The 22940-nt window shown below is 48.9% G+C and overlaps 1 protein-coding gene across 1 annotated transcript in view; it reads left to right on the forward strand.

The window, feature by feature from the left end:
* LOC119971133 (putative phosphoenolpyruvate synthase) overlaps nucleotides 1–15545 on the forward strand; it is a 114399-nt gene extending 98854 nt beyond the window's left edge. The window contains exons 33-36 of the mRNA XM_038806300.1: nucleotides 5994–6130; nucleotides 9139–9318; nucleotides 11692–11766; nucleotides 14848–15545. Of these exons, the coding sequence (XP_038662228.1) occupies nucleotides 5994–6130; nucleotides 9139–9318; nucleotides 11692–11766; nucleotides 14848–14924 (469 nt within the window). The 3' untranslated portion in view covers nucleotides 14925–15545. The remainder of the gene's footprint in view (nucleotides 1–5993; nucleotides 6131–9138; nucleotides 9319–11691; nucleotides 11767–14847) is intronic.
* The last annotated feature ends 7395 nt before the right edge of the window (nucleotides 15546–22940 follow it).

The raw sequence follows: 22940 nt of genomic DNA on the forward strand, positions 1-22940 counted from the left end.
AGTTTTAAAATTAGGGGTTGCTCTTTTAGGACAGAGGTGAGGAGAAATTTGTGATTTCATCCAATATGTCTCCCCCTTGCCAGTGAGCCCCTTCCCTGCCACCAATGCACCCTGCTTGCCCTTCCTCACCTCACGCACCTTTGGCCTGGGATCCCGCAGTGATTCTAGGCCTCTGAAGGGTGCATTATTATGTCTCCATTTCTACTGATATTAACGACAATTGTTTTTAATTTAAAATACCCCATTATTTTTTTTTTCAATTAAGGGTCAAATTAGCATGGTCAATCCACCTACCCGCACATCTTTGGGGTTGTGGGGGTGAGACCCACGCAGACGCGAGGAGAATGTGCAAACTCCCTATGGACAGTGACCCGGAGCCGGGATCGAACCTGGGACCTCGGTGCCGTGAGGCAGTAGTGCTAACCACTGCGCCACCCAGCCGTCCGGATATTAACAACAATGATAGGCTGCCAGCTCTCTGAGCCGGTGGGAGACAAGATGCTGAATCCCGGGGGGAAGGCCCATTGCTGGCCAGTTAAGTGCCATATGGGTACTTAATTCCCTCCAGCCTACCTCAAAGGAGTGATGAACCATCAATTGAACGCGAGACGAGTTGCTGTACAAAAGTTAGGCTTTGATAAGCTAGATGTTAGCCCTGCAGTCGACTACAGAAAATGGCCGACCGCGGGCCGTGCTGGGTATTTATACCTCGCCCTGGAGGCAGGGTTAACTCAGCCTCTCGACAAATCCGGGAGCCGTCACATGACTGGTCTCAACCAATCGGTCGAGAGGCACATGACCGACCAGGGCCAATGGTAAGCCGGTGTTCTGCACCAATGGCAGGCAGCTATGTTAGCATACCACCACATTCACCCCTTGCGGAGAAAGAAGCCGGGGGGGGGGGGGGGGGTAATCAACGAGAGCTGGGGGGGAGGGGGAGGGGGGGGGGGGGGGAGAACTGGTGGTATAAGTAGTAGCCAGAGAAGGGAGAAAAAGGGTTTGGCTTCCCACTGGCCCAGACATTTAACAATAGTACATATTGTCCATACAAGGTCCATGGTGTTGTTAAAAATTAAACAGACTCGATCAGCCTTTTCGTTGCCCGTGACGTCCTGGCAGACCGCTGCAGTGGAGTTGGTGACGCTGGTTCAGCCGATGGTGGTGGTTCCGCTGATGTCCTGGAGTCCGGGAGCGTTGGTCCTTGAACTGTCTCCGGCACCTGGGCTGGTGGTGGAGACGCCAAGGATGGGGATGGGGTGGCCTGCGTGGGGCGCTGGGGGAAAAAAAACAGGGGGGGTCTGTGGTGAAGGGGGGGAAGGCCGCACGCCGGCGGGTGCCAGGTCCCGGAGGGAGACCGTGTCCTGCCGACCGTCGGGGTACTCCACGTACGCATACTGCGGGTTAGCGTGGAGTAACTGGACTTGTTCCACCAACGGGTCGGACTTGTGCACCCGCATATGCTTCCAGAGCAAGATGGGTCCGGGGGCGGCCAGCCACGTCGGGAGAGGGGATCCGGAGGACGACTTCCTGGGGAAAACAAGAAGACGTTCATGAGGTGTCTGATTAGTTGTGGTACAGAGGAGGGAGCGGATAGAATGTAGGGCATCAGGGATAACCTCTTGCCATCGGGAAATAGGGAGATCTCTGGACCGGAGGGCCAGTAGTATGGTCTTCCAGATGGTACCATTCTCCCGCTCGACCTGTCCGTTACCCCGAGGGTTATAGCTGGTCATCCTGCTAGAGGCAATGCCCCTGTTGAGCAGGGATTGACGCAGCTCGTCGCTCATAAATGAGGACCCCCCGATCGCTATGTATGTATGCGGGGTAGCCGAACAGGGAGAAGATGGAGAGGAGGGCCTTAATGACGGTCGATGTGGTCATGTCGGGGCAGGGAATGGCGAAGGGGAAGCGGGAGTATTTGTTGATTACTGCCAGGAAGTAAATATTGCGGTTGCTAGAGGGAAGGGTGAAACGTTCAAAGGGGCAGGATGCTTTGATCAGATGTGCGCGCTCGGGGCAGTTGAAGTGCAGTTTGCACTCCACGCAGATGTGGCAGTCACGGGTTACTGTCCTGACTTCCTCGATGGAGAAAGGCAGGCGGGCCTTTATGAAATGGTAGAAACGGGTCACACCTGGATGGCAGAGGTCCGCGTGGAGGGAGTGGAGGCGGTCTATCTGCGCGCTGGCGCAGGTACCGTGGGACAGGGCATCAGGAGACTCATTAAGCTTCCCAGGATGATACAAGATCTCATAGTTGTACGTGGACAACGCGATCCACCACCGTAAGATCTTGTCATTCTTAATCTTGCCCCTTTGTGCATTATCAAACATGAAGGCTACTGACCGTTGGTCTGTGAGGAGGGTAAACTTCCTGCCGGCCAAATAGTGCCTCCAATGTCGCACAGCTTCGACTATGGCCTGGGCTTCCTTTTCCACTGAGGAGTGGCGGAGTTCGGAAGCCTGGAGGGTTCTGGAGAAGAAGGCCACTGGTCTGCCCGCTTGGTTCAGGGTGTGTTCTTATAGGGTCCCATGGCAGAGTTGGTGCACTGCTTTCCTGGTGGAGAGCAGATCAAAGTTCCTTTGTAGGTCTTTCCTCTCCGCCAGGAGCTCTCGACCTGGAAGGGGAGGGACTCATCGATGGCGCGCATCGTGGCCTTTGCGATGTCCGCTTTGATGCGGCTAAAGGCCTGGCAGGCCTCTGACGCCGGCGGGAAGGTCGTGGTCTGAATGAAGGGATGGGCCTTGTCGGCGTAATTGGGAACCCATTGGGCATAGTAAGCGAAGAAACCCAGGCAGCGTTTGAGGGATTTGAGGGTATTGGGGAGAGGGAGATCCATCAGGGGGCGCATGCGTTCAGGGTCGGGGCCTATCACTCCATTACGCACTACGTAGCCGAGGATGGCTAGACACACACATATCCTTATTGTAAGTGAGGTTAAGGAGTTTTGCGGTTTGGAGGAATTTTCGGAGGTTGGTGTCATGGTCCTGCTGGTCGTGGCCGCAGATGGTGACATTATCGAGATACGGGAAGGTAGCCCGTAATCCGTACTTGTCGACCATTCGGTCCATCTCCCGTTGGAAGACCGAGACCCCATTTGTGACACCGAATGGAACCCTAAGGAAGTGGTAGAGGCGGTTCCACTTTGAGGGACGCGAGGCTGCAGACAGTGAGGGGGGGTATAGGGCCGCTGAATTGGAAGGTCAAGCTCTGCAGGTTGCACTGGAAGTCCAGTCCTAGGAGTGCCGGTGCGCAAAGGTCAGGGAGGACAAGGAGTTTGTAATTTTTAAAAACCTGCCCTTGGACCGTGAGGTCCGCGATGCAGCACTCGGTGATGCGGACGGAGTGCGAACCTGAGGCTAACCCGATTTTGTGTTTTACAGGATGGACAGGGAGCGCGCAGCGTCTTACCGTGGCAGGGTGAACGAAGCTTTCCGTGCTCCCGGAGTCCAGCAGGCAGCCCGTCTCGTGGCCGTTGAGGTGGATCAGCGTCGTTTTTTGGCGAGCGCGCGTGGCCGTGACTGGTCGGGTTGAGTGGGCGCGAGCCGTGGAGAAGAACCATCGTCGTAGTCGTCGTCAGCTGAGTAGGTGCTGGCAGAACCTTGCGTGCCAGTCCAGGATGGTGGTGCCTAGGATCCGCACGTGGAGTCGGGGCCCCAAGATGGCGGCGCCCAGGACCCGCACGTGGAGTCGGGGCCCCAAGATGGCGGCGCCCAGGACCCACACGTGGAGTCGGTGCCCCAAGATGGCAGCGCCCAGGACCCGCATGTGGCGTCCGCGGCCCTAGATGGTGGCGCCCGCAGGGCCCTCGTGGTTGCTGGGGGCAGGGTTAGCGGTGCCGGTGGGCCGAACGGAGCGGCTGAGAGCGGGGGCAGAGAGGCGCGCAGGCCGGGCGCAGGTGCCCGGGGGCGGGGGGGGGAGAGATTTGCGCAGTGCGCTGGAAGGGCCCGGAAGGGCCCGGAGGAGAGGGGGAGGCGCGCAGGCCGGGCGCAGGGGCCCGGGGGCAGGGGGGAGAGATTGGCGCAGTGAGCTGGAAGGGCCCGCAAGGGCCCGGAGGGGGGGATCCCCGGTCGCTTCGCGGTGCAGCCGCGACCGATTTGGCCTGGCTGACCGTCGAAAAGTGCCCTTCTTCCCGCAGCTCTTACAGAGGGCGGAACGGGCCGGACAGCGCAGGCGAGGGTGTTTAGCGAACCCACAGAAATAGCAGCGGGGCCCTGCGGACTTGTCGGGGCGTCCCGCGGCGCAGGCCTGAGGGGGGTCGGGAGCGGCGGATGGCGGTGAGGAAGCGTGCCAGGAGGCCCAGGGTGCTGCAGCGGGGCTGGGGACATAGGCGCGGGCGTTTAAATCGGCAACCTCCAGGGAGGTGGAGAGAGTCCGTGCCTCAGTTAGGCTGAGGTCGTCTTTCTCCAGCATCCGCTGGCGGATAGCGGCGGACTGCATCCCAGCCACGTAAGCATCTCTAATCAGAAGCTCCATGTGCTCCGTGGCTGCAACTTGGAGGCAGGCGCAATTCCTCCCCAGGACAGCGAGGGCCTGGTAAAAATCGTCTAATGACTCACTGGGGAGCTGTTGTCTGTTAGCCAGCAGATGTCGGGCGAATGTTTACCGGTTTAAGAAACTGTCCTTTCAGCTTATCCATGGCCGCGTTGTAATCTTTTTCCTCCGCAATCATCGCGTAGGCTGCCATGCCTACGCTGGAGTGGAGGATATGAGGCTTCTGTGCCATGGTGGGGAGGGCTGTTTGCGGACGCCAGGTAACCATCGAAACATGCCAGCCAATGTTTAAAGATTTCTGAAGTGTTCTGAGTTTGCGGGCTGATGCGGAGGCATTCGGGCTTGATCCGGAGATCCATTTTCAAAATTCTAGCTTATTAAATTGACGAACCATCAATTGAACGCGAGACGAGTTGCTGTACAAAAGTTAGGCTTCAATAAGCTAGATGTTAGCCCTGCGGTCGACTACAGTAAATGGCCGTCCGCGGGCCGTGCTGGGTATTTATACCTCGCCCTGGAGGCGGGGTTAACTCAGCCTCTTGACCAATCGGGGAGTCGTCACATGACTGGTCTCAACCAATCGGTCGAGAGGCACATGACCGACCAGGGCCAATGGTAAGCCGGTGTTCTGCACCAATGGCAGGCAGCTATGTTAATCATACCACCACAAGGAGACCACGCGGGGCTCCTGCTGGTTAAATTCTGCTCATTAAGCCTGTTCTCTCTATAGATGCTGCCTATTCTGCCGAGTATTTCCAGCAATTTCTCTCTTTATGCCAGATTTCCAGCATCTGTATTTGTATTAGTTGCTCTGAATTAAACAGTCCTCTCAAGGCACCTATCTCTTAACAGTTTTGACAAGGGGCCTTTGAGCGCTTGATTGAAACAAATTATTTCCGTATCACAGTTCTGTCTCCATTAAAAAGAAACGTAAAATTAATTTAAAAACACATCGGTATTCTTCCACACGCCACTGAAAAGATTAATAGTTCAGTGTAATTTTAAGTCATTTTCAGTGATCTTAAGTCAGGTTACTCACAGATGTGGAACTGGATATCCTGTTTTAAAATGCCTATCTTTGGTGATTTATCCTAATTTCAGCTGCATTACCTGCAAGGAACCCGGACTACAGCTATGGTGCACCCCAATCAATGACTCAGATCATTGAACACTGCCACCTGAAACAAGTCAGTGGAACGCTCATAGAGCTCAATTAAGGAATACTTTTTAGTGGAAAGAATAAAACAGTTATGTTCTATCATACTGCCAATTACGTCCATTCATGGAAGATTTTACATTTGTGATGATGTAAATGAATTATGGGAAATCTCAAACCATGACCTAACCAGCACAATTCCCAACGTATTTTGACTCAATTTCCATAGGTCACTTATATTTTATTAAGTTGAAGAGTTTATGCACAGTATTAACTTTCTGGAAGAGTAAATCAGATACTACAATGAGGCACCTATTGCCTAATAAATGTTAATGCTTTATACAGAGCTCAGCGTCGAAAAAGACTGCTGGGGAAGCAAATGCTTTTAACATTTCCGGAGGTGAACCGCGGCAAACCTGTTCCTATTGACCATCGTCAGAGTGGAACCATTGGGGACCGAGAGGCCGGTCTCACAGTGACAGGTAAGCAGATATCACCAAGTTTGGCAAAAGGTATAATTACTGTAGATGTTTCCTTTTAGCAAAGGAAGAAATTGAAGGACAAGACTGAAATCACTAAGCACTTGGAAATGCACGGGTTAATCAGAAGCACCCATCATGGATCTGTTCCATGAAAGTTGTGATTCACAGAGAAAGGGATGCAATAGATGAAGGGCCAATGAACTTTCAGGAGAAAATGAATAACGTTGCTAGGAACGTGGGATAGAGGAGCAGCCGAGGCACTTAGCCCTTTGAGTGCACCGTGCCATTCAACCATTTTATGAGCTGTTCTTACAAACACGTATTTGAAACTTATTAAAAGTGGCATGGATAGAAAGTTGGTTGACAGGTGAGCAAAGAAGCTTGTATGTGCAGTTTGGAAACCCAATTATATATCGTAGAAAGCTTCAAAGTCATGTTCACTAGATGCTACGTCCATTGCTGTTTTCAGTGTATATCAGTGATTAAAATTTAGATTTAGGGAAAACAATCTAAAAATGAGCTGAATAGGAGGTTTGGAAAATGTTGAGGACTATCAAAAACTTCAGGGAGAAGAGACAGACTATCAGAATTGCAAGCAGAATGTAGTGTGGTTAAGCCCAAGGTAATGAGAAAAACAATCAATGCGAGTTTACATTTGATGGAAAGACATCAAAGAACAACCTATAAAATCAAACATGCAATTCTATAGCAACCCAAATGCAGATAACTAAAAAGACACAATGGTCAAAAGAATATTGCCTTTTATAAATAGAAATTTAGAATTCAAGATTAAAGAAGTAGCTCACAGGATTTTAAAAATTCATTCATGGGATGTGGACATCACTGGCTAGGCCACCATTTACTTCCCATCTCTAATTGCACCTTGTAGATGATGGACTGGCATTGGGGAGTCAGGAGGTGATAGTCAGGAGGCTGTCCATCATATCCTACTGCAAGCTGTATCCTCATGACCCAGCATTTCCCTCACCCTACCATTACTATCAAGCAAGGGGACCAACCCTGGTTTTATCGGGCATGCAAAAGAGTATTCCAGGGCACCACCAGGCATATCTAAGAGATGTCAACCTGGTGAGACTACAACACAGGACGATGAACATGCTGAACAGCAGAAGCAGCACACTATAAATTGAGATCATAGATCCCACAACCAACAGATCGGATCAATGCTCTGAGGCCCTGTCACATCCAGTTCTGAATGGTGGTGGATAATTAAATAACTAATACAAGGAGGAGGTTCCATGAATATTTCCATCCTCAATGATGGTAGAGTCCATCCCACGAGCACAAAAGACAGGACAGGAACATTCGCAACAGTCTTCAGCCAGAAGTGATGAGTGGATGACCTCGTCCGTCTTCTCCTGAGATGTCCAACTTTACAGAAGCCAGTTTTCAGCCAATTCAATTCACTCTATGTGATATCAAGAAATGGCTCAGTGCAGTGTAATACAACAAAGGCTATTGACCCTGGTAACATCCCAGCTCTAGTTCGGAAGACTGGTGGTCAAGCATTGATGTTCAGTTTGGGTTCTGATACTTGGTTCCAAATCTCATTATAACCTTGGTCCAAACATGAATAAAATGAATGCCAGAAATGAGAAGAGAGTGATAGCCTTTGACAACCATGCAGGTTTTAACCATGTGTAGCACCAAGGAGCCCGAGCAAAATGTAAGTCAATGGAAATCAGGATGAAGCTCTCCACTGGTTGGAGTAATAGCTCAAAGGAAGATAGCTGTGTTTGTTGGAGGCCAGTTGCCTCAGCCCCAGGACATTGCTGCAGGAGTTTCTCAGGGCAGTGACCCGAGGCCCAACCATCTCACGCCATGTCATGAATGACCTTTCCTTCCATCATACGGTAAGAAGTGGGGATGTTCACTGATGATTACACAATGTTCAGCCCCATCCACAATTCTTCAAATAATGAAGCAGTCCGTGCTCAGGTAGTTAACGATCTGGACAATATTGAGGCTTGGGTTGATAAGTGGCAAGTGACATTTGTGCTATACAAATACCAAACAATGACCATCTCCAAGAAAGAATACAACCACCTCTACTTGACCAATTCTCTCACTATCGGCATTTTGGGGATTAGCATTTACCAGAAACATGGCTGAACCAGTTATACAGATATTGTAGCTAAAAGAGCAGTTCAAGAGGTTGGACTTTCTGCAAGGTAATCATCTCCTGGCTCCTCAAAGCCTTTCCACCATGTGGAAAAGTGCAAGTTAGTAGTGTGCTCGAGTATGGTCCACCTGCCTGAATGAGTGCATCTCCGACAACACACAAGAAGCTCACCACTATCTAGGACATAGCAGCCCTGCTTGATTGACACACAATCCACTGCCTTAAATCCCTCTACCAGTGAGCACTGTGATGACTGTTTGTTCAATCTACAAGATGTAGTGCAGCAACTCCCCGAGCTTCTTTGACAACACCTCTGAAACCTGAGCACCTACTGCCTCAAAGGACAGGCGCTCCAATGCGTGGAAACTCCACTAACTACAAGTTCCTCTCCAAGTCACACACCATTTTGACTTCAAACTGGACCACCATTCCTTCATTGTCACTGGGTCAACCTCCTGGAACTCCCTGCTGAACAGCACTGTGGATGTATCATCATCATATCCACTGTAGTGGTTGACAAAGGCATCTGAGCCTTTGCAAGAGCAATTCAGAATGGATAATAAATGCTGGCTTTCCTCTCCAATTCACACGCCATGAATGAATAACATAAAAAAATGGTAACAGGATCAGGCTGTTTCCTTACAAAAGCCAAGGTTTGGAAACACATTCCAACTGCCCCCCCCCCCCCCCCCCCCCCATCTCAGATAAATGGCTCAAGGCTTTTTCCTTCACCATTTAAGTTTTGAACTTCCTATTCAGTTCTTTCAAAGCCAGAATGATCATATGAATCATATTAATCTGAGAAACCTACTACATAGGAGGGAAGATCTGCAGGTATCAAAGTCTAAACTTATTTTTATTACAGGTATGACCGTGAGCCAGGGGATTGTGGAGGGGACAGTGCGTGTTGTGAAAACAATCCTGGAGGCTGACTGCATTCAGCAGGGGGACATTTTAGTTGTTACAAACACAGACATTGGCTGGAGCCCATACTTCCCTTTGTTAGGAGGACTAGTCACTGAGATTGGAGGATTAATCTCACATGGTAAGAAGCATAAACAAAACTTTATTCAACAGTTAAGACAAAAATAAATGACACTCTATTGCCTCAACTGTAAAAAGAGACCCCACCTATCACGTACTCCCCATGCCTTTCCATGTCATTTCATTGTCCCCACCTATCCATGGTCCCTCATACCCTCCATGCCAACCTATTGCCCTGCATCCACCCCAGAGGCACCTGATAAACCCCTGTGCCAAATTAATGCCAGCTCATGCTGTATTAACCCTTATGGGGTCTACAGGGTGGGAATATGGCCTTTGCATAGTATGATCTCCCCCACTGGGTGCGGGGACCTTTATTAACCTTTGTGTAAAAGGTTGGCCAGTAAGGCACAGACCCAAACAGGAAGCCAGTAAGGATTTATTGTGCTGTAAATAAAACGTTTCTTTATTTCACTCGGTGTGGACTCCCCATGTCCTTATTAAACATGCCCCTTCCATCCACCCTTTGCCTTTATACCCACCATGCCATCTCACCTAGTATCTAGCATAGATACACAGGACTCATGCTGAGATGAAACAAAATAAAGTTATGTGAAGAGATCAGTTCAGTCCATAAGAAGGCCATTCAGGAGTCTGGTAACAGTGGGGAAAAAGCTGTTTTTGAACCCGTTAGTGCGTGTTCTCAGACTTTTGTATCTCTTGCCCGATGGAAGAAGTTGGAGGAGAGAATAACCCAGGTGGGAAGGATCTTTGATTATATTGCCTGCTTTCCCAAGGCAGCAGGAGGTATAGACAGAGTCAATGGATGGGAGGTGGGTTCGCGTGATGGACTGGGCTGTGTTCATGACTCTCTGCATTTCTTACAGTCTTGGGCTGAGCAATTGCCATACCAGGCTGTGGTGCAGCCAGATAGGGTGCTTTCTATAGTGCATCTCTAAAAATTGGTAAGAGTCAATGCGGACACAGCAGTATAGGCGCTGTTGTGCTTTCTTGGTCGTAGCGTCAATGTGGGTATACCAGGGCACATTGTTGGTGATGTGCACACCCAGGAATTTGAAGCTTTTGACCATCTCTACCTCGGCACCATTGATGCAGACAGGGGTGTGTACAATGCTTTGTTTCCTGAAGTCAATGACCAACTCCTTAGTTTTGTTGAGGGAGAGATTGTTGTCGTTACCCATGCACTAGGTCCTCTATCTCCCACCTGTACTCTGGCCATCATTGTTTGAGATCCAACCCACTACGTTTGTGTCATCGGCAAACTTGTAGATGGATTTGGAGCCAAATTTTGTCACACAGTCGTGTGTGTATAGGGAGTATAGTATGGGGCTAAGTACACTGCCTTGCAGGGCCCCAGTATTGACGATTATCATGGAGGATGTGTTGTTGTTTATCTTTACTGATTGTGGTCTATGGGCCAGGAAGTCCAGGATCCAGTTGCAGAGGGAGGAGCCAGCCCTAGGTTTTGGAGTTATGATATGAGCTTGGCTGGGATTATGGTGTTGAACTTGTTGTCATGATGCTCCAGGGATGAGTATAGGGCCAGAGCTATGGCTGTGGGCCGGTTGTGCTGATATGCAAATTGCAATGAATCAAGACATTCTGGGAGTATGGAGTTGGGATGTTTTCGGAGCAACCTCTCAAAGCACTTCATAATAATAGATATCAAGGCCGCCACCAGCTGGTAGTCGTTGAGGCACGTTGCCTGGTTCTTCTTTGGCTCCGGTATGATGGTGGTCCTCTTGAAGCAGCTGGGAACTTCGGAACAGAATAGGGAGTGGTTGAGGATGTCCCTGAACACACCCGCCAGTTGATTCGTAGAGATTCTATAAATATATGTTTCCAGGACAAGGCTGTTGGGTTTTTGTTTCCAATGTCCATACTTGGCTTTCTTTCTCTCCAGCTCTACTTCGCCTTTTGATTCCTGACCTTGATCTCATCCATTCATTTGTCTTTCTTTCCATCCAGCTGATTCTCAGCATCCTCCGCCAAACCCACATTTTAAAAGCTGTTCTCCTCTCTCATCCTCTTTCTTCAGAGTTCAGCTTCTGCATCTGGAGAGTGCAACACTCCGTATTAGTGACTGGACCCAACATTTTTCAGTTTTGAGCCAATGCTTTTGGACTTCCAGAGGCTAAGTCACTGATCATGCCTGCTGCCATAGCTCAACTAACCTGGAGTTCAATCTTAGATATAACATGGGTGTGAAAGTAACTTACAAACTTTCATGATCATCGTTTAGTCAGAGATCGATAACCAGTCTTTGTAATATACACTCACAGCATCTATTATGTTTAAAATATCAGACTGTCACAATGGTAATTTTGTAATCTGACCTAGATATGCTTGTAGTTATTTAATTTCTCAGTGCAGACAACAGTTTCCGCTGATTATTATGTTCTATTCTTCACAGGTGCTGTAGTTGCACGAGAATATGGATTACCATGTATCGTGAGCTGTGCGCATGCAACAAGCCTGTTCAGATCAGGTAAGTGCTTTATAAGACTGAATAGTTCTATTTATTTACCAGCATGGCCTTGTCCCTATGGTTTACAGTAAACAGTGTGAATGTGCTGTTTGAAATAATTAATCCACATACTGGTCACAGTGAAGGTGTGCTTGTGGCTGCTCAATGCTGCAATGAGTTTTAAGGCATTGTTACTGACAATGGTCCCTGGAGCCTATCTGGCATAACTGAGGCAGTCGGGTTAAATACACCTCATTCATACCACTAGCCTATATCCATTCTCCTTGCGAATTATTGCCCAATCTACGACTTTCCTTTCCTGTCCAAATCCATCAATTTTTTAATCTCCCAAATAACATGCCCATCTTTCCTGGAATTACATGTTTGCATTCCTCCAATCAGGTTTCCACCTTTGCCATAGTAGTGAAAAAGCTCTTACCAGAGTCACAAATGACATCCTATGAAACTAAAAATAAACTTTTCCTCCTCGTCCTTCATAATCTTTGACATGGTTGACCACGCCATTCTCCTCCAGCGCCCCTCCACTGTCATCCAGCTGGGTGGGACAGCACTTGAACATTATCCAAAATTCTGTTGCCCATTCCCTTCCTTGTTCCAAGTTCCACAGAACACTCTGTCCTGGCAAGCAGACTGTTTTTTTAACTCAGTCTTCTGCTTAAAAGCCCATCCCAATTATGGGTGCACAGACCACAAATAATAAATTAAAATAAATGGGAACAAAGGAAATAACAGAAAGGTCTCTTACACCGCCCCTCCCTTTTTCACAGTGTACATTCAAACACATTTCTACCTCATTCCACTTCTGAAGAAGAGTCCTTTGGACCTGTAATATTGGGCGACATTCTCCGCCTCGCACCACTGGTAGTGGAGTCCCCAGTGAGGTGGGGAATCCAGTGTTGGGGAGAAAACCGCTTGATGCTCTGGCTGCACCGCTGGCGCGGAATCGAGGTTCGCACGGCAGCGTGGGCATGCAAATTGATCATTAAGACCCATTTGCATCCACTTCTCAGGGCGGGCACCATATTCTCCGGGCCCGCATGATTCTCCAGTCCTCTGGGCCAGGAATCACAGGGGCAAGAATTACTACAGGTATTCACAAGCGTGACCCTGACGTGCTGGACCTCGCCATGGGCCAAGGGGATAACTCCTTAAGGGTGATGCCCCCAAAGTCCATCCAAGGCCACCCTCCCCCCCAACACAATGCAAAACCTGCCCAGCCCATCTCCACCAGACCCCCAATGCCCCTCCTGTGACCCGCTAAATAAAGAAACCCTCCCAGATACCACCTAACTAGCAAGACCCTCCAGAGACCCCCAAAAATAATGAGACCCCCGAGATTCCCTCAGTAAAGAGGCTCCCTAAAAAAGGAGACCCCCAGAGAGCCCCTAAAAAAGGAGACACCCAGTGACCCCCTAAATAAAGAGACCCCCACAGTGGCCCCTAAATAGAGTCTCCCCAGAGACCCCTGAAATAAAGAGAGCCCCCACACAGACCCCCTCATCCCCCCAGAAGAGAGACCCCTGTTAGGAAGCCCCATCAGAAAAGCAATGCCTGTCAAGAAACCCCCCCCCCGCCAGAAAATAAATTCCTGTCTGGAAGCTAGAGAGCAGTCCAGGCAGAATCGGAAAAAAAATTACTGTTGTAACACTGACCTGGGCAATATACCTGCAGGCACAGACACAGGAAACACCATTCCCGGTGGGGCGGGGGGTCCTGGCGGGATGGAGTGGCGTGAACCACTCTGGCGTCGGGCCGCCCCAAAGGTGCGGAATCCTCCGCATCGTCAGGGGCTAGGCCCGCCCCGGAGTGGTTGGTACCCCGCCGGCAGGCGGGATAGGAGCCTGGTGCCATGCCAACCGGCGCCAAAGGGCCTCTGTCGGCCGGCACGAGTCGGCACATGCGCGGGAGCGCCAGTGCGTGCCGGCATCATCTCCGCACATGCGCAGAGGGATTCACTTCAGCACCGGGAATGGTGGGTGACCACGACCTCCAGTGCGGAAAAAATAGAGTGCCCCCACGGCACAGGCCCGCCTGTGGATCGGTGGGCCCCGACCGTGGGCCAGCACAATGGGGGCACCTTCCGGGGCCAGATCCCACCCGCGACCACCCAAGAACCCTGGAGCCCGCCCGCGCCGCCAGGTCCCGCCGGGAAGGGACCAACTCTAATTTACGCCGGCAGGACCGGCATAGAAGGGGCGGGACTTCGGCCCATCACGGGCCGGAGAATCCGGACAGCCCCGGGGCCCATTGAGTTGCGCTGGACCCATCCATTCTCTGAGGCGGGCGGCGCAACTCGCGCCGGGCAGGTTTTTGGTGGTGGGATAATTGGGAGGACGGCAGGGGGGGATTCACGCTGACCCCTGGTGATTCTCCCACCTGGTGGGGGGGTCGGAGAATCCCACCCCACGTGTCAATTTCTGGAAAGGGAAAACTAGTTTGCTGGGTTTAAACTCTGTCAGATCCTTGAGCTGCAAGCCATTCATTCATTTCCCTTATTGAGCTGTGATTGACAGCTTCCACACACACACAGCTGTCAGGTTTGCCCCATTCACCTTCCTTCACAGTTGAGTAACTCTAAAGTACTCGAACCACAATGTGTATAAACATCAATCGTTGATTGACAGCCCCTGCACCACTTCAAACAGAATTAAGTGCTGTCAATTTCCAACCAACCATTTTAAAATCACTGAAGTGTGTGGTGTTAAGGGAAGTGATTGCGATGTGTGGGTGGGGAGTGGCCAGCTGCAAGACCTCGCTATCGGGCCACCTACTCGAAATGGCGGCCCGATAGCAGGAATCCATCACAATCCTCGCCATGCAAATTTATGCTTCCTGATTTGTGCAAATCACATGCAACTCAATTCCGGCGGGAGAACACATAGGGCACAATCTTCCCAAAAGTTAAAAAAGTCCCCGAGCGGGCGCATTTAGCCACTTGTTTCCCGGCACTCACAGTGTTGAAAACCACCTGGCTATTCAACGTGACTCGCTTTGAATAAAGAGCTTGAACAGAGAATGCGCGGCCGAATAAAATTGACTTTATTAGTGGATTGTGAAATTGTTTTTTACCTCTTTTTTTAGGTGACGTTGTGATTCTTAATGCAGAAAAAGGATTTGTTCAGAAAGTTGAAGAGACTGAAAATGCTTCTTGTGGCTAGAGGGCGTGGCTTCACTTCTATCAGCTTCCAAAGGGTGCGACCAATTTTCATTCACATCGGTATAAATTGGCAAAAGAACCGCAGGGAGATTAGGTTTTCTTTTTGTGCAGCATATAATTGATCTGAAAGGATCTCCTGAAAGGGCGATGTAAGCAGATTCAGTAGTAGCTTTCTAACGAGAATTGCATGTAAGATTGAAAAGTATAAATTTGCAGGGCTACTGGAGACGAGCAGGGAAGCGAAACTAATTGGATAAACCTTTCACCGATTTGGCAAAGTTATGACAGGCCAAATGCTTCTATCTGTGATGTAAGTGTCCCAGCTAAAAATACCCCAGAAATTGAATGATATTTCTCTTTTGACTTCTTTAGCTTAAGGTGAATTTGCCACCTGAATGAATATGCAAGGATTATATAAAGCAGATCTTAGTCCAATCACACCTATTAATTCATGAATCTCTGATTTGATTGTTTTTTCATCATTCTTCAATTTAGGTGAAATAAGAATGAATGGAACTCTGTTTTACTCAATAAAGAGCTCTGCATTTTCTGTCACTCTTAATAAAGTATCATTAATGACCACGCCAAAATAGATTTTAAAATAAATCCACTTATGATTAGATTACAGTTTTTTCAGTTCCTATGATTTAAAAAAAAATTATACTTAAAATGAGGAAAAGAAATGTGAATAGACTTTAATTCTTATACTTCTTACAGTAATCTCTTGCAGATCTTGCTGCATTTTATTTTTAAAATCATTTAATGCCGTGCTACTTTTTGTACTGTTTTTGCGTCCCCTCTCAGTTTTTTGTTAAATGGATTAGTATGCACTTGGCTATCTGAATATCAATGAGTGGGTAGCTCAGACTAATGGTTGGGTGCAACCCAGCATTAAGGACGGAAGGAAATGGGCATTGGGGGAAATGGTTCCAGTGAGTTGAGCTTAACTAACAGAAAGAAAGATGGTTGCTGGGAGCTAATTTATTTGGCACAGCCCATTCCTGCAGGAGTTCCTGAGGCCAGCTCCGAGGACCAAATCTCTCCCGCTTCATCAATGGCACTGCCACCATCACAAGGTCAGACGTGGGGCTGGACTCTCATGATTGTACAGCGTTCAGTTACATTCATAGTTTTTCAAATAATGATGCAATCCATGCTGGTATTCAGAAAAACCTTGACATTAGTCAAGGGAAAAAAAAACAGACTGCTTGATTGCAGCCTGGTCTACCCATCACCCTTTTTTCATCATTACTGAGTTAGAAGCCTGGGACTCATTACCTAACAGCATTACGAAACTATCTTCACCACAGGAACCGTAGCTGCTCAAGAAGACAGATCACCTGGCTGGTAGCACAGTGTTTACCACAGTTGCTTCACAGTTCCAGGGTCCCAGGTTCAATTCTGGCCTTGAGTGACTGTCTGTGTGGAGTTTGCACATATCCCCCGTGACTATGTGGATTTCCCCTGGATGCTCCGGTTTCCTCCCACAGTCCAAAGATGTGCAGGTTAGGTGGACTGGCCATGCTAAATTGCCCTTAATATCCAAAAAAAGGTTAGGTGCGGTTACTGGGTTACGGGGATAGGGTGGAGCTATGGCCTTAGGTAGGGTGCTCTTTCCAAGGGCCGGTGCAGACCCAGTGGGATAATGGCCTCCTTCTGCACTGTGAATTCTATGATGCACCGAGAACCAGAGAAAAATTACAGCCGCAGAAAGAAGCCATTCAGCCCATCGTGTCTGTGCCGGCCAAGAAAGAGAAAAAAGAAACCAGTGGCTCATTTTAATCCCACTTTCCAGCGCATGGTCCGTAGCTTTGAAGGTTACAGCACTTCAGATACAGTTCCGGTATCTTTTAAATAGGTTGAGTGTTTCAGCTTCAACCACCCAAATTTGGCAGCGAATTCCAGATGTCAAACACCCTCTGCTGAAATGTTTTTCCTCATGTCCTCTCTAATCCTTCTACCAATCACCTTAAATCTATTTCCTGTCAACTGATCTCTCAACCAAGGGAAACAACTTTAGGGGCCGGCTTAGTTCACTTGGCTAGACAGCTGGTTCGTGATGCAGAGCAAGGCCAGCAGCACGAGTTCAATTCCCGTAACCAGCTGAGGTATATTTATGAAGGCCCTGCCTTCTCAAACTTGCCCATTGCCTGAGGTGTGATGATCCTCACCACCAGTCAGCTCTCCACCCCCTCAGGAAAGCAGCCTATAGTCATCTGAGACTATGGCGACTTTACCTTATCTTACAGTGCAGCGGGCAGCACGGTGGCACAGTGGTTAGCATTGCTGCCTACGGCGCTGAGGACCCGGGTTCGAATCCCGGCCCTGGGTCACTGTTCGTGTGGAGTTTGCACATTCTCCCCGTGTCTGCGTGGGTTTCGCCCCCACAACCCAAAGATGTGCAGGTTAGGTGAATTGGCCACGCTAAATTGCCCCTTAATTGGAAAAAATAATTGGGTACTCTAAATTTAAAAAAAAAAAATCTTACAGTGCAGAAGGAGGCTGGTCAGCCCATCAAGTCTGCACCCACCCTCTGAAGGAGCACCCTATCTAGGCCCACGCTCCCACCCTATTCCCATTAACCTTTGGACACGAAGGGGCAATTCAGCATGGCCAATCCACCTAAACTGCGCGCAACTTTGGACTGTGGGAGGAAACCCACGCAGACAAGGGGAGAAAAAGCAAACTCCACATAGACAGTCGCCCAAGGTTGGAATTGCTAACCACTGTCCCACCGTGCCGCATGGACAAGTAAATTAAAAGTACCAAACAATGGGGTCTACTAATTGAAGTTGTACAAAATACAGAATGTTGAAAATTCTCAATAGGGCAGTCAGCACCTGAAAGACGAAGATGGATTAGTGTTTCAGTTGAGATCCTTGAAATTCAGTGGAAGCAGGACTTCAAACAGAAATCTAAGGTTAAGTTGGGTGGCAAGTTTCCTTTAAGGTTAGATGAACAGCCATTGAGAAAGTTCCTGATTTATAATTACAAGGAAAATTTAAAATGTCTAACACAGGTAAATCGTTGGGTAAATTGTTATTAACTGTAAGTATACAAAACATTGTTTGAAATTAGATTATGATATATATTCATGTTAATTTGTGTTGAATACTCCAACAATAGATTTTGTAAAATCTATTGGGCCATGAGAAAAAGAATAAGTTGGATATTCCGAAATAAACACAAGATGCACTGTAGGAACTCACCAAGGACCTTAGGTCGCACCTTCCAAACCCACGATCACTAGTGCAAGGGCAAGAGCAGCAGATAGCACGGGCAGCACAGTGGCACGGTGGTTAGCATTGTTGCCTCACGTTGCTGAGGACCCGGGTTCGAATCCCGGCCCTGGCTCACTGTCAGTGTGGAGTTTGCACATTCTCCCCGTGTCTGCGTGGGTTTCGCCCCCACAACCCAAAAGATGTGCAGGATAGGTGGATTGGCCACGCTAAATTGCCCCTTAATTGGAAAAAATAATTGGGTACGCTAAATTTATTTTTTAAAAAGAGCAGCAGATAGCTGGGAACACCAGCACCTGAAGATTCCCCTCCAAGTCACTCTCCATCCTGACTTGGAAATATATCGCCGTTCCTTTACTGTCGCTGGGTTAGAATCCTGGACTTCCCTCCCTAACAGCATAGCGGGTGTACCTACATCGCAGGGAATGCAGTGGTTCAGAAAGGCAGCTCACCGCCATTTTCTCAAGGGCAATTAGGGATGGGCAATAAATACTGACCCAGCCAACAAAGCCCACACCCCACAAATAAATTTTTAAAAAATAGCAGCAGAAATCTTTGGCGATTGATCTATTCATTTTTAGTTTAACTACAAGAAAACAGGAAGCTAGGAACAGGTCAGACAATTGAGGCTATTCTGCCATTCAATTGGATCATAGTTTACATAGAATTTGCAGTGCAGAAGGAGGCCATTCAGCCCATCGAGTCTGCAACGGCTCCTGGAAGGAGCACCCTCCCCAAGGTTAACACCTCCACCCTATCCCCATAACCCAGTAACCCCACCCAACACTAAGGGCAATTTTGGACACTAAGGGCAATTTATCATGGCCAATCCACCTAACCTGCACATCTTTGGACTGTGGGAGGAAACCGGAGAACCCGGAGGAAACCCACACACACACTGGGAGGATGTGCAGACTCCGCACAGACAGTGACCCAAGCCGGAATCGAACCTGGGACCCTGGAGCTGTTAAGCGATTGTGCTATCCACAATGCTACCGTGCTGCCCGTAAAGTTGATCTTTACCTCAGCTCCATTCATTCCCCTGTGTTCCTTACCCCTGGATTCTCTGAGCAGATAAAAATCTAGCAATCTCAGGTTTGAGATTTTAAATGCACCCTGTGCCCACAATCTTTTTGGGGAGAGATGTCATATCTCCATCATCTTGTTTTGGGATGTGGGCATTTATTATCTATCCCAGAGGCTACTCTCCCCTTCGAGAGAGAGAGAGAGACCTGATTGGTGGTGATTTAACTGAGGGTCACCACACTTCAGACGATAATAATCTTTATTCTCACAAGTAGGCTTACATTACCACTGCAATGGAGTTACTGTGAAAAGTCCCTGTTTTGCTAAGCCAGTCTTATAAGCACTATAATACACTAGCTTGATTTTGCTGATACACATATCATGAGTTAATCCTAAATGTAGTATGCTAATCTCATCAATTCATTTTCTGCTTTTAAGCTTTGATTAATTGGACAATTTATTTGTTGCAAGTGCAATTTGGCCATAACTCAAATGACTCTGGATAATCTAATTGAACATTCTTCTTTTGTTTCTGATTTTATGAGTCAGAAAATCACAGTTGGCACAGCCGGACCCTTTCCTGTTGTGAACAGCAAGTTCATGGATAAGTGAGAAAAATATTGTTATAGTAAATAAATCACAAGTCAGCTTACTAGAATTATAATAACAGGGAGCTCATCAGGTCTGTTTGTCCATCCCAATGCTATTCTGGTTATAATAAAACACTAGCTCATTTTACAGGGCATTAGACGATACAATTTTCATTGCTGGAAAGTGGTTATGCCTCAGAGGAACTCAAATCAGCTGCCTTCTCGTCATCTCAGAGGGCGGAATCTTACCAGAATTTGGCAAAGTGTCAGGCTCAGGCAGAAAACTGCCGTTTAACTCTCCAGTTGCACAGCCTGCGGGCGGATTCTCCGTTCCTGAGACTGTTAATGCCCGGGCAGGTTTTGTGGAGTTCTACGACACCAAAACTGGTGCCGCACTTGGTCTGATTCAGCGACTGTTGAGCGACTAGCATCAGCGCCACATGGAACACGATGAATTCACATGGGAAAATGGTGTTGGATTCACTGGGGTTGGGATTGACAGGCAAGAGACTGACGAGCTGCAGCAGCATATTAGCACTCCATTCCCAACACGCACTCATCCCAGCCAACAAGATAGCACTGGTTGCGCGGGAGTACGTCCATCCCGTTGATGGGTCGGCTGGGGCCAGAGGCTAGGAGGGGTGGCCTGGGGGGGGGGGTGTCTTGGGTGGCACTCATACGGCCCATGGCGCTAGATTAACAGTGGGCTGTCAGAGGCATGCACACCTGGCAGGCTGCGGCAATGCTGTTCCGTGCCCCGTCCACCCCGACCCACCTCCTGGCCGCCCTCCGCATCTCCAGCCGGCCCAGGCAGAAGCCCCCTGGGCAGCGCCATAACTGTCAGCACACCGTGACGATGTTGGACACTTTCTGTACTCACTCTCTCCCCCTCAGCAGCCACGGTAATTCCCCCCCCCCCCCCCCCCCCCCCCCCCGGTGGAGGTAGAGATTCGTGGAGACCCCAGAGAATACTGGGTCAGGCCAGCTAATGATATGCCAATGGAGTTTACTGTACGTGCAGAGTGGAATGCATTGATGCTGCTATCGAGGCATCGGAGAATTGCGATTTGGTCCGGACCTCGGCACTGGCCACGATTTTGGTGTCAAAACCGATTCTCCACCCAATCGCGATTCCAGCTTTAGACAACGGTGAATCCCATTCCAGTTTTCACATGGAATCTTGAGTCTCTTATAAAAAAAAGAGTGGCCGTGGTTGTCGCTGTCACTCTCACGGCGCGGAGCCTCATAGAGCCGGGAACCGGCACCAAAGAGGTCAGCCCACCATCTTTAAAGGGTGCCCCAACCAGCGCTGCAGCCCAACGGCCCCTAGCCCCCATCAAGGAGGTTGGGAGACTCCCCCTCCTCCCCCCACATGACTTTCCTCACTGGCATAACCCCCCCCGTTGTAAATCTACGGCCGCATTACAACCCCAGCACTAACAACGCAGAAGTATAGCTGGTACTCCCCACACCCCCCTCCCTCAGTGTCTGTGCTCCCCCTGCCCACCACTCATCAATGCTTCACAACCATGGGGTTCCCATTTGGGTCTGCCCCAGTGCAAACCTGGCAGTACCAACCTGTTCCAGGGGCAGTGCTGGGTGCAGTGCCAGTCACTACCCAGGCATGCCCCTCTACCACCGTCCCGGGGTTATACCTGTTGTAAACCTCGCTGGTGTGATATCACATCAGCGAGGTATGAGTATTTATTGCGGGGCATCATTTGGTGGGGGCTGCTAATAAAATTTAAATCAATTCAAATTTATTAAAATGAAGCGCATGCTTTTTTTGGGCGTGAATCTCATGATGCCGCTGGCTAGGGGCAGGGAAATCGGGAAATGCAAACTCTCCGGCGAGAATCGCGTTTCCCAATTCTAGCAAAGTTTTTCCACCCGCGCCGCTGATCCTGCAGACGCCAAGCATGCAGTCAAGATCACGCCCTGAGTCTCATACCAGCATCTGTAGAAGTGATGGGCAATCTAGTCCAGTGCGTGGGCCGCATGAGTGGCTTTCTTTTACCTCAATGGGCCGCAAGATTGAAATCGGGCCTGTTCACTAACCATGACCCTTGAATAAGGTTGAACACATTTAATGCACGCCAAATATTTCACAACAAGTTGGAGAAAATGCTCAATCATTCATATATTAATAGAACTCTCACTGACTTCAAGTGGTTAAAACAAAATAAATATTTGAGCTTGATTGGAAGCAGAGGGAGTGAACGACTCACCCAGTCAATATGGTGAGCAATCAGTACCCACCTCATTCCCTTGCCCTTGTTTAACATATGTATCACTTCAGTCATACGGGCAGAGCAGAGCAGTGCCAGCGAGGACTGAGTTCAGAGGCAGTACCTTTCAATAAATCTTTCAATTGCAATGTACTTTTCCATCCAATCATTTAATAGATCGGGAAATCTGAGATTGTGTGCGTCTAATGACCACTGCAGATGTTATTTGCTTTTTATAAAAAAAATTTAGAGTACCCAGTTCATTTTTTCCAATTAAGGGGCAATTTAGTGTGGCCAATCCACCTACCTTGCACATTTTTGGGTTGTAGGGGCGAAACCCACGCAAACACGGGGAGAATGTGCAAACACCACACGGACTGTGATCCAGAGCCAGGATCAAACCTGAGACCTCGGCGCCGTGAGGCCACAGTACTAACCCACTCCACCACCGTGGTGCCCTAGCTGCTGCCCTAATGACCACAGCAGATGTTATTTGCTGAACAAGCCAGATCCCAGAGGGAAACCTGTCTTACTGATCATAACCCTTTTGTATTTTAAAACAAGGAGGAAAAGCTACTGATCCCAGAAGCACAGAACACCACAATAATAACCTTTATTATTGTCACAAGTAGGCTTACATTAACACTGCAATGATGTTACTGTGAAAATCCCCTAGTCGCCACTCTCCGGCGCCTGTTCGGGTACACTGGAGGGAGGATTCAGAATGTCCAATTCACTGAACAAGCACGTCTTTCGGGACATGTGGGAGGAAACCGGAGCACCCGGAGGAAACCCAATCAGACACAGGGAGAACATGCAGACTCCGCACAGACAGTGACCCAAGCCGGGAATCGAACCCGGCTCCCTGGTGCTGTGAAGCCACAGTGTTAACCACTGTGCTGCGGTGCATCCAATGGTCCAGATGAGAGCATGA

Source organism: Scyliorhinus canicula, chromosome 9 (assembly GCF_902713615.1).
Source record: "Scyliorhinus canicula chromosome 9, sScyCan1.1, whole genome shotgun sequence".
Lineage (NCBI taxonomy): Eukaryota > Metazoa > Chordata > Chondrichthyes > Carcharhiniformes > Scyliorhinidae > Scyliorhinus > Scyliorhinus canicula.